This window comes from Sinocyclocheilus rhinocerous, unplaced genomic scaffold (genome assembly GCF_001515625.1).
Source record: "Sinocyclocheilus rhinocerous isolate Xijiao unplaced genomic scaffold, SAMN03320098_v1.1 scaffold584, whole genome shotgun sequence".
In the NCBI taxonomy this organism is placed as follows: domain Eukaryota; kingdom Metazoa; phylum Chordata; class Actinopteri; order Cypriniformes; family Cyprinidae; genus Sinocyclocheilus; species Sinocyclocheilus rhinocerous.
This window is the reverse complement of record NW_015630348.1, coordinates 3708146-3719593: the sequence shown is the minus strand read 5'-3', so window position 1 is coordinate 3719593 and position 11448 is coordinate 3708146. Positions and strand designations below refer to the sequence as shown.

At 34.7% G+C, this 11448-nt stretch overlaps 2 protein-coding genes across 6 annotated transcripts in view; one reads left to right on the top strand and one right to left on the bottom strand.

Annotated features, from left to right (window-relative positions):
• The window catches only part of itga6l (integrin, alpha 6, like), an 11737-nt gene extending 3063 nt beyond the window's left edge, over positions 1-8674 (top strand). Inside the window, exons 6-25 of one of the 2 annotated variants that reach the window (XM_016552504.1) lie at positions 1822-2038; positions 2171-2376; positions 2450-2541; positions 2863-2990; positions 3200-3289; positions 3386-3450; positions 3636-3787; positions 3872-4015; positions 4113-4228; positions 4547-4703; positions 5221-5304; positions 5412-5491; positions 5669-5743; positions 6134-6236; positions 6545-6721; positions 6876-6983; positions 7105-7215; positions 8116-8214; positions 8317-8442; positions 8593-8674. In XM_016552504.1, coding sequence (XP_016407990.1) covers positions 1822-2038; positions 2171-2376; positions 2450-2541; positions 2863-2990; positions 3200-3289; positions 3386-3450; positions 3636-3787; positions 3872-4015; positions 4113-4228; positions 4547-4703; positions 5221-5304; positions 5412-5491; positions 5669-5743; positions 6134-6236; positions 6545-6721; positions 6876-6983; positions 7105-7215; positions 8116-8214; positions 8317-8442; positions 8593-8643 — 2381 coding nt within the window. In that variant the 3' untranslated portion in view covers positions 8644-8674. The remainder of the gene's footprint in view (positions 1-1821; positions 2039-2170; positions 2377-2449; positions 2542-2862; positions 2991-3199; positions 3290-3385; positions 3451-3635; positions 3788-3871; positions 4016-4112; positions 4229-4546; positions 4704-5220; positions 5305-5411; positions 5492-5668; positions 5744-6133; positions 6237-6544; positions 6722-6875; positions 6984-7104; positions 7216-8115; positions 8215-8316; positions 8443-8592) is intronic. The other variant, XM_016552505.1, reaches the window with a different exon arrangement.
• A 353-nt stretch (positions 8675-9027) lies between these two features.
• Positions 9028-11448, bottom strand: part of chrnb3b (cholinergic receptor nicotinic beta 3 subunit b) — a 6449-nt gene continuing 4028 nt past the window's right edge. For 3 of the 4 annotated variants that reach the window (XM_016552506.1, XM_016552509.1, XM_016552508.1), the window contains 2 exons: positions 10291-10959; positions 9028-9196 (listed from right to left, as the gene is read on the bottom strand). In XM_016552506.1, the coding sequence (XP_016407992.1) occupies positions 9050-9196; positions 10291-10959 (816 nt within the window). In that variant the 3' untranslated portion in view covers positions 9028-9049. Of the gene's footprint in view, positions 9197-10290; positions 11168-11448 lie in introns of all 4 variants that reach the window. The other variant, XM_016552510.1, reaches the window with a different exon arrangement.

Sequence of the window (11448 nt, the reverse complement as noted above, 5' to 3'; positions counted from 1 at the left end):
CTGTCTGATCAGTCAGGTGTTTGTCATGAGAAGTGTTCCACAAAAGAGCTATGGTTGGCAGACAGTTATAAGAGTTGATGTTACAAATACATCTTTTGAATATACTGTGTGAACTCATTGCCCCGTTAGCACAGAGAGCTTTATTTTCCCTCCTCAATATGTTTTGTCAGTTTTGTTTATTGGTCTAATTCTTGTTTCTTGGTTTGCATTGGTTAGTCACTCAATTAATTCTCTTGTGCTTCGTTCCCTCCTTCTGAATTATGTTGTATTGATAATGAGTTAAATCACAAAAAAAGTCTACAAAGTAAGTCTGTTTAGTTGTGCTATCTTACAATCAATATATAGTAAATGTAAGTTAAAGTGTCGCAGAAACTTGGAGTATATTTGTCAATGAGCTCGGGATCTGTTGAGGAGCAAATCCTCCAACATCTTGTCAGTTATCTCTCCTTACTTTTGACTCGTGATCAGTCAAGTCTGACTTCTGCAGCTCGTGTTGGATGCAGGGTTGTTGTTGTTGTTTTTCCACGAAATTGGGCTGCTTTTAAACTGTTGCCATGGGTTGATTTTCCCCAGTGGCTTAAAGGTTTAAAATATTGCATAAATTACAAGTAATAATAAATAAAATGAGGTCTTAAAATGTATGGAAAGAGTCTTAAAAAAGGTATTAAATTTAACTCCATGATTCCTGTATATACCCTGGTATTGAATGCAGACCTATTCAAAATAATATATTACTGTAAATATAGATGCTTCATCTTGTATGATGCAGTAGTTAGAAATACGTTAGAATGCATCAGCAAATATAAAATAATGAGGAATATTTTGTACCATGGAAACACACTGTAACTTTCAGAAGTTCCAAAAAAGGCATTTCTTGAAACTAAGCAGCAAAAATTGACTCATTCTGAACATACTAATGTATGGACCCCAGGGAAAAACTTATCTTATGTTCATCAAGGCTGTATTTATTTGATCAAAAATGCAGAAAAATGTATAAATATTGAACCAAATAGAATTTCCTATTTTAATATACTTTAAAATATCATTTATTTCTGTGACGCAGCACTGGATTTTCATCAGCCATTACTCCACTCTTCAGTGTCACACGATCCTTCAGAAGTCATTCTAATATGCTGATTTATTATTATAGTGTTGAAACTGTTGGGCTGCTTAATATTTTTTTGGAACCTTTGATACTTTTTTCTTTGATGAATAAAAAGTCAAAAAGAACAGCATTTATTCAAAATAGAAATCTTTTCTAACAATATAAATCTTTACTATCACTTTTTATCCATTTAACACATCCTTGCTAAATAAAAGTATTCATTTCTTTAAAAAAAAAAAGAAAAGAAAAAATTTACTGACCCCAAACTTTTGAATGGTAACGTATAACACAAAATTTCTATTTTGAATAACACTGTTCTTTTTAACTTTTTATTTATCAAAGAATCCTGAAAAAAGTATCACAGGTCCCAAAAAATATTAAGCAGCACAACTGTTTCCAACATTGATTATAAATCAGCATATTAGAATTATTTCTGAAGGATCATGTGAGTAATGATGCTAAAATTCAGCTTTGTGTCATTAAATTATACTTTTAAAGTATATTAAAATAGAAAACTGTTATTTTAAATTGCAATAATATTTCACAAAATTCGAGTTTTTTTCTATATTTTTGATCGAATGAATGCGGCCTTGATGAGCATAAGAAACTTCTTTAAAAAACATCCCAAACTTTTGAATGGCAGTGTATGTATGCTATGACACTTTTAAATCTGATATCATCCATTTATCAACCAATTTTCTTTTGTTTTCTGTCAGGCTTTGCTGTCGATACTGGAATGAACCTAATGAAAAAAGGAGAGCTGAATGTTGTGGCCGGGGCTCCGCGATCAAACCACAGCGGGGAGGTTTTGCTGCTGAGACCAGAAGAAAAGGCAGAAACAAGGAACCTGAAAGCTGAGTACATCCTTCAAGGCCCAGGTTTGGCCTCCTCCTTTGGCTATGACCTCGCTGTTCTTGACTTAAATGGAGATGGGTGAGTCTTCACTTAACAAGTTACAAAAATGACTAAACAGGATGTGATGATCGTAAAATTTCTTATGAGTAATAAAGGCATTATACCTTTACGACACAGTTGATTAGGGAGTTAATGTCTGCAATGCTTCAGGTGGGATGATCTTGTTGTGGGTGCACCCGAGTTCTCCAAAATAAGCATGGATGAAGATGTAGGAGGAGCTGTGTATGTTTACATCAACCAAGCCAAAGGGCAGCGCTGGAACCAAATCAAACCAGTGTGTCTATATGGGAAAAGGGACTCCATGTTTGGACTAGCAGTGGCTCATATTGGGGATATCAATCAAGATGGATACCAAGGTTGATTTTTTTACTGCAGTCTTGGGCCTCAGCTTTACAGTGCATCTGACAGATGATGCTTTCTGATTAACAGATTTTGCAGTGAGTGCTCCTAATGAGGATACAGGGAGAGGTCGAGTGTACATATATCATGGTTCAGCTGCAGAGTTTCGTCAAAAACCAGAGGTTTGTAAAAGGAGTCACATATGTATAAACTTTATCTTTTTTTATTTCTTTCTTTTATTTATTAATTTATTGCATTAGAGTTTGAGTTAAAAAAAATACTTTGAATATTTTTATAAGTAATATATATATATATATATATATAATATCCAAATAAAATGTCAAAATATGTGAAAATGTATTATATTATATTATATTATATTATATTATATTATATTATTACTCCCAGAATGAATCATTATGGAGATCTTCTATGCCCATTTGCATTTGAAACTCAAAAAATGTTTCAAAGTGACTCTCTGTTGAAACCATCTCTGTTTATAGGTTTTAGATGCTGGAGACCCTAGTATCAAATCGTTTGGTTATTCTTTGGCTGGAAACATGGATATAGATGATAATGGCTATCCAGACCTTGCTGTGGGTTCACTTTCAGATAGTGTGCAAGTTTATAGGTTAGATGTTTCCTACATTCATAAAATCGTAGATTCAAGGTTGATCAGATGTTTTGCATTCATATAATTCCTACGAAGTGATAGAATAACCAGACACACCACACATTATAAAAATACTTTCATTAAATATCATTTTGTAGTATCTGAACATTTCAGAATACTAAATTATTTATTTATATTTTAATATTTCTTCTATTTCTTTTTTTAAGGAGTAAACCAGTGGTAAACATAGAAAAGACCTTAACATTAACACCGAATAGTATTGATTTCAAGGCTCAGGACTGCAAGAGATATTCATGGTGAGATAACAGCAAATTATATCTATCTATCTATCTATCTATCTATCAAAATTATTTTGTTTTTAATTTTTTTCTTTTATTTTAATGCATTTTTAGTGATATTACAGCTCAGTCCTGCTTCACTTATACTGCCCAGACACCTACATACAATCACAAGCTGAGTGAGTCCATTCCTTGTTCACCATACCACATGCTTAGATATCAAAACAAAAATGAATGTCCCAGAGCAGTCTTCATGAGTCATCCCAAATGGGTGTGTTGGATTAGTTATAAAATAACTTGTCAGAGCAATTTCTTTGAACTTTCTGTAACATTTGAATCGCATCTGATAGTCACCTTTCTGCAGGGATCAAGTACACACTAAAAGCTGATACATTGCGGATAGAGAGGGGTCTTCGTTCACGAGTGGTCTTTGTGAATTCTGAGGCTGCCCAGGGATCCCAGGAACTGTCTGTCCAAGTCAAACAAGAGTGTATCCAGACCAAGCTCAGGCTGCTGGTACTATCAACTCACACTCCGATTTGCTGGTTTTAAGAATTGCAAGTGAGAATTCATGATGAAAACCATTTTATTGTGTCTTAGGGAGATATCAAGGATAAGCTAACCAGCATTTTCATCAGCCTGTCTGTTTCTTTGCCGTCTAACAATCCGAAACAGACCGTCAGAAACCTCCCTGGCTTAGAGCCAGTTCTGAACGCTCTGCAAGAAAATGCAACCAAAGCAGAGGTAAATTGCAAAATCTACCATAACACTTGTTGTATTGCTTTAATATTTACCGGTCTCAAACTTGGATTTCTTTGTCACGTAATATTTTGTCTCCCAGGTCACCTTTAGAAATGCCGGCTGTGGAAGTGACAACATCTGTCAGAGTAACCTGCAACTCGAGTATAGGTTCTGCACCAAAGACCAACAACAAGACAAATGTGACCCTCTAGCCATGTAAAACCATTCTCTATGTGGCTTGTGCATGATTTAGGACTGGTGTTTTTTCAATAGCTCAAAAATTGCACATGATTGATACTTGGCATGAAGTTTGTATAAAGCTAGTGTTTTGTTGCTGTAACTGCAAAACATGTACTGACAAATGTGGACCTATGAGTTTTAATATCTCAGGAGCAATAATCAAGTAATAATCACATTATGTGGGAATTACGCAATACACTTTGCATATTAGCTACATGTTTGGTACATTTTGTAATATAGACTTATTCCTGATATAGGCATTCCTGAATTTGGCTGTATCTTTGTGTGTTGAAGGGAAAATGATATTCCTGTCATTTCTCCTGGTGATAAGAATGTTGCCCTGGAGGTCACTGCAACCAACATAGGTGGAGATGATGCACACCAGAGCCAACTTTCTGTGGCGTTTCCAGAATTTCTCCAGCTATCATCAGTCGAGCCGAAGAAGAGTAGTGTGAGTGTCCCATTTTACTGAAAACACGTTTCTGTGTAATTCTTGACAAGTTTGTATCAAAAAGCCTGACTATGTTTTGTTTTTTACCATAATGCAGTCACATTTGTATAACGCTCTGTTGCATCTGTTTGGAAGGACTGTCATATTCAGGCCTAGACTTGTATGCTCAAAAAATAGAATGTCGGATTTTAAGAGGAGTCTCAAGTTGTGTGTAAAGTATTCCCTACTGTCCTCAATTAAACTGTATGAACTAGAAAGTTTCAGATAACTAGTGGTGCATGTTAGCATGACTTGTAATTACCAGTATTACTGTCTTAAAATATTGTCCAACAATACAGTATATTTATCATTTTGTCTATTTTATTCACTAAACAATGACTGAGCTAAGTGAAGCTAACAAAACATGTTATTTCATCGAAAGAACTCTTAAATTAAGTGTTTTAGTGTACATTCGTTCAGATTTTACATATACGTAGGTGGTGTTTTCAAATACCTTTTGTCTTTTATCATGGTGCAGGAAGCTCAGGTGCAGTGTAACCCAAATGAAAATAAAACACAGGCTGACTGCCAACTTGGAAATCCTTTTAAAAGAGACTCAAAGGTATGAAAAGTAATAACAATTTTACTCAGACCATCAAGCACATTTTCAATGTAAAATCAGATCTGTCAGCCTCCTAATTCATGTTCTTTTCTTTTCAACACTTTCAGGTTTCATTCTTCCTGATACTTAACACAGAAAGGCTTTCCTTGAGAGTAACAAGCGCTAATGTGACTATGTTGCTAAAAACGTAAGAAGACTCTAGCTGTGATGATATCTTACCTCTAGTTTAACAATTAATCAACATAATACTTAATAGAAGTAGTATAAAGGTTTATAGTATGAAGAACTTTAAAAGCTAATGGGTTTGGAAGTTTAAATCTTTTACTATTTTTGTAATAAACGTTTGTTTGTTTTTTGGCAATAGGATCAGCATTCAAAATATTCCAGAAGTCGTTGCAGAAGCAAAAATTATCTTTGAACTGCATCTGAAAATCGCTGGGTAAGTCTTGTTAATTGTTAACCAAAAATGTTTTTTGAAGGAAATTAATACTTTTATTTACCAAGGGCACATTAAATTGTCAAAAGTAACAGTAATGTCATTTGTTTATTTCAAATAAATGCTGTTCTTTTGAACTTTCTGTTCATCAACGATGAATATTGTTTTCAATATTGATAATAATACGTTTAAAATATAAACAAATATTTTTCTTTTCTTTTTTGGTCCAATGAATGTAGCCTAGGTGAGGTCATGAGAGATCTTTCAAAAACATTTTTAAAATCTTACTGAACGGTAGTGTTCAAGCATTAATGTGGATTCTGCAATGCTTGTGACTGAATGAAAATACTGCTGTTCTCTGAATAACAGAATGCTTGTTTTTTGTCTTTGTAGTCTTGCTAAACCTTCCCAATTATTCTTTGGAGGAGAAGTAAAAGATTTGAAAGCAATGAAATCAGAAAATGATATCGGCTCTTTGGTCCAATATGAGTTCAGGGTTGGTGTTTCAGTCTCCTTAAAGCTACAATAATGAATTACTATGCTTTATTATTCATTATCATTAGCCATAATTCAATCTGGTTTAAGCTCTTTCAATTTCTAGACATAACAAATGAATGATCATAATAATATTTTGCAGATAGTAGCCTACGTATTAGCATATTTATACCTCAGCAGCTTGTCACAGAGAGAGGTAGTGCATCTCTGTCTGTGAATGTACAGTATTTGGCCGTATATTTTATTTACATAAAGAGTCCAGTATGATTAAAATCCTGTTGATTTTGTGCAAATGTTCTTCTGTGTCAGATCATTAACGTTGGTCGGCCTCTGAAGTCCTTCGGTTCTGTTGTGCTGAACATTCAGTGGCCAAATGCAACCAAGGAGGGAAAACGGCTCCTGTACCTTGTGCAGATCAAGGATCATCGAAAAAATATTATTCACTGCACGCCAGCAGATGCAATCAACCCACTCCGATTTACCAAGGTAGTTCCTTCATGAGATATAAAGTCAAATAATGATCATTTATTAACTTCAGCTGTCACTGGTTATACTTTGCAGCTGTCTGTATTTGATATATGATCAATCCCTTCTGGCATTGTGGGAGAGGTCCCTAATGTTTCCCATGCTCACTCTTTAGGCGTCATCCAGAGGACGGCGGGAAGTAGAGCATGAATCAGGCCTGAAGGCTCTTGCCTCTACTGATTTTTTTCCCTCTTTGGGCAACAAAAGAAAGTATAAAACCCTGGTAACTTTTTCTTTTCACTACTATCAGTAGTTATACTAGCGTCTTTAAAATGTATATCAAAGGTTTTAAGGTACTTAAGTTTGTCATAAATGTTTTTCTACTTTTCACGTTGCCGCCCCAGACATGTGCTGATGACTTAAGATGTGTGGAGATAAAGTGCCCTCTTGAGGCAGTGGACAGCACTACAGCCGTTGTTCTTCATGCACGCTTATGGAACAATACTTTTCTTGAGGTACAGTTGCTGCACTTTTCTCTGCACTGTAACACTTAATGAATTGACTAAAATATTAATGAAAGCTCATTAAAGTTAGTTGAAAGTTCAACCTAACTGATTATATTAAGCAGAACTCAAACTGAAAGGGTTACTAGAATGTTTGATATTTTCCATTTAAAGTAATTTGGTCTACACACCAAAAATGTTTTTGCTGCTAGCTCAATCTATGTTGATTAATGCAGCAATAGTCCTCAACATTTGAAATTTATGGTAGCAATATGAAGTGTTATTGCCAAATTATAATTAGCTATAAGAGATTTGTTTGAATTAATTTTGAATTAATAAAGTTACAACTTTTTTTTTTTACCTTGAATAGTTTGTCAAATGCTTTTTTTTATTCATGTATGTGATTTTTGTTAGAGGACTCAAATTAAATATGTTCACACTGATTTACATTAAAGGGATAGTTAACCCAAAAATGAAACATTTACTCAGCCTCAGGTTTTTCCAAGTGGGTTGTCAGTCACTTTTCTCAGATTCTTATGTATCTATCTATCTCTCTGGCCATATTAAGGAAGTAAACACAACATAAAAAGTAAAAACAATAAAACATAACGGAGCAAGACGAGCAGCCAACACACCACCGGGCACCATCTTGTTCCAATTGTTCCTTCTATATCGATTTTTTCACTTTTATTTTTTTGTTAAAGGAATGAAATAAATTCACAGCTTTTACCTTTTACATTTTTGTCAGTCCTCTTAGTTTTTTTTTTGTTTATTAAGAGGACTCAAATGAAATGTTTACTCTTTTTTTTTTTTTTTAAATGGTTTGGTTTGTCTATTGCCTTTTCTTGAGATTGGATACATTTTTGGGTTTAACAGTGTGAGCATATTGACAAGATGTTTTTTTCTTTACAGGAGTATAGTTCATTGAACTACTTGGATATTGTACTGGATGCGTTTTTGACTCTTAATGCGACTCAGGAGAATATTGGGATGCAGCCATCCAATGATAAGGTTAAGTGTCCTGTAGATTAGCACTCATTTATACAATTTTTTATTTGATTGTGCAATGTTTAGACGAAACTAACTGAAATAATATTTCTTTGACTAATATAGGTGAAGCTAACGGTTTTTCGTGAAAGAAAGCCTGCTTTGCTCAGTCGAGTCCCATGGTGGGTCATTCTACTCAGCATATTGACTGCACTGTTTTTACTGGGTCTTCTCTTCTACCTGTTAAAGAAGGTAATGTGACACTCACCATCTCTAACCTAATTTTAATATTTGGTTTACCAGTGTAGAAAGTGTAGTTGCATGTGTTTGCAAACAGAGTATTAATTTGCTGATTTTTGACTTAATTGTATAGTTTTTTTGTTTTTGTTTTTTGCTCCTCAGTTTGAATGCTTGAATTGTGGAATGTGTGCTAAAGAAAAGAAGGTATACTAAGAATCAGGACAGGAACATATGACAACCAGAGTTGTGCCTTCTCAGGAAGATGGACAAAACAGTTTTCTGATTCTGTGGAGATTTTATTTTTTCTTGCACAGGTCAAAAAAGTTTTTTTTCTTTCTTTCTTTTTTATGTTGTCTGTAAATAACATTTTGAGAATTAATAACTAAATAATCTACAAACAAAAAGTTGTAAACATGTATCACTAAGGACAAATTATGCTACTCTGCTTACATCACATCTGATTAACATTGTCATCTTACAATGTTAATCATACATCTGAGTATTTAATGCAGTGAAAGAACAAATTACATTTACATAGTAATGTGCACTGTCTGTAATGTTGGTGGTAGAGTAAAATTTCCTTTGCGATGTGATGTATTTGACTGGAATGACTCGAGTGTCACGGAGAAGGAGGCGGAGGTGTGCGCAGGAACATCTTGAGGGCAGGTGTAAAGATGAGGATGGTGCCGAGCACAGAGACTGTGAGGAAGGCCCAGAGAAAAATCCTGTCCAACACCTGAGCCACAAACTTCCAGTCCTGAACTACCTGGAAGAGAGAAGGAATGTTCATTATCATTATCATAACTATCATGACTGGCATCTTCACCATCAAATAATAGTCAACACTATAAAAGTCATTAGTGCTAATAAATTATTATTCTTAACATCAACAGTATGCTAGAGCAACCTTATTACTGCAAAACATCATTAAATATAGAGTAAAATAACATAGATTCTGGCCAAAATATATTTCAAATATATGCTAAATATATATTGTAATCAATCAGTATAAGAAAAAAAATTTTTTCAAATTAAAAAAATATACATATTTTTTTAATTTAAACCTTCACATTTCTATATTACATATATTCTATATTTGTATAAATATTCTATATATTACAGAATTTACTGAAAGGGAAAGACAATACTTTTCAAAAATGTTAAATCTAAAACATTTACAAACTGTTAAAATGTATGAAAATTGTAAAGTACATTTTGGGTTGGATAAAAAATATATTAATGCGGATTTTTAAAAATATATTTTGGAAAAATAAATATATATACATCATTGTTTACTGTTACTATTTTTATGTTTTCAAAAGACTGCTTATGTTCACCAAGGCTGTATTTTTTTTATTTATAAAAATACAGTAAAAGCAGTAATACTGTAAAAATCATTTTATTACTATAAAAAACATTTTTTAATATATTGTAACATTTTATTTATTCCTGTGATGGCAACATTTTATTTTCAACAGCAATTACTCCAGTCTTCAGTGTCACATGATCCTTAATAAATCATTCTAATATGATGATTTGCTTCTCAAGAAATATTTCTTATTATCATCAATGCTGAAACTAGTTATGCTGACTAATACTTTTTTTGAAAACGATGAAACGTTTTTCTTCATAACAGCTAGATCAAAAGTGCAGCATTTATTTGAAATAGTAAACAATTTGTTTCAAAAGGTTTCTCACTTTTGAACAAATTAATGCATCATTTATTTAAAATAAAAGTATTTTAAACGACCTTAAACTTTAGTGTATGCCTAAAAATAGTTTAATTTTTGTATTTATATATGCAGTCATTCATTAGAAACTTTCCTTTACCTTCATCTCAAGACATCTTCAAGCCCTTACCTCCCTAATAAAATGCTCCTTCTTAATGTGGCGTGAGATGTAGCGAACCGAGTTGGTAGCCTGCTCCAGCATATTAATCAGAGCTTGACCTTCTCCTTCAGGACCAGGTGGCCCTTTCTTGTTCCTGGGCTTAAGGTCAGGGCTGTGAGGCTCCAGCTCTGGGTAATGATAGCGGTCCGTGTTTCCCCTCATGCAGAGCAAATGAGGCAGCCGCTGGAGAAACAGCGAACGCACCCACGGAGACATGGGATGGTAAGTAGCTGAAGAGCGATGGTGGACGTTGATCACAAAAACCGTCACGATGATGGAAAGAGTGACAAAAATCATGATAAAAAGCAGGTACTCTCCAATCAGCGGGATAACCTTGGAGGAAGAAGGGATGATCTCCTCGATGACGAGAAGGAACACAGTGAGGGACACCAGGACGGAGGTGGAGAGAGAGACTTTTTCCCCTTCATCAGAGGGCAGGTAGAAGACCAGCACTGTTAGGAAGGACAGGCCCAGGCAGGGAATAATGAGGAAGAGTGTGTAGAAGAGAGGAAGACGTTTCAGGATGAATGAGTACGTGATGTAGGGGTAGGAGAGGAGGCCGTCTCGCCGACTGCCTTTGACCCCAGTGGCACTGAGAATCTCCCACTCGCCGTTATCAAAGAAGTCGCTTCGGTCCACCTGCTGGTTGATGAGGACAAGTTTGACCATGTTTCCATCATACGTCCAAGAGCCAAACTTCATAGAGCAGTTCTGCCGATCAAATGGGAAAAAGGTCACGTCCATGTTGCAGGCGGACTTGTAGCTGGCAGGAGGCGTCCATGTGATCATACCGTTGTACCGTACGATGGCTTTGGTCATAAGTGAGCCTTCAAAACGTCCATCAGCACTAAAAGTGGCCAGGATAACATATATTAATGTCTTAATATTCCATAATGAGTCATTATTGTTATTTCCACACAAATGGCACAAACTTACTTCTCATATAAAACAATGTCTGGGAGCCAGATGCTCTCTGATGGGACTCTTATAGAGGTGATGCCCCCATAATTCTCAGGGTTCCATCGCAGTTTATAATCTAGCCATTCCTTAAAAACAGAATAATTTTGAGTTCATTATAACAAAGAAAATTTAAGGGTTTAACTGCTTTATTGTCAGTCAGGTAGCATT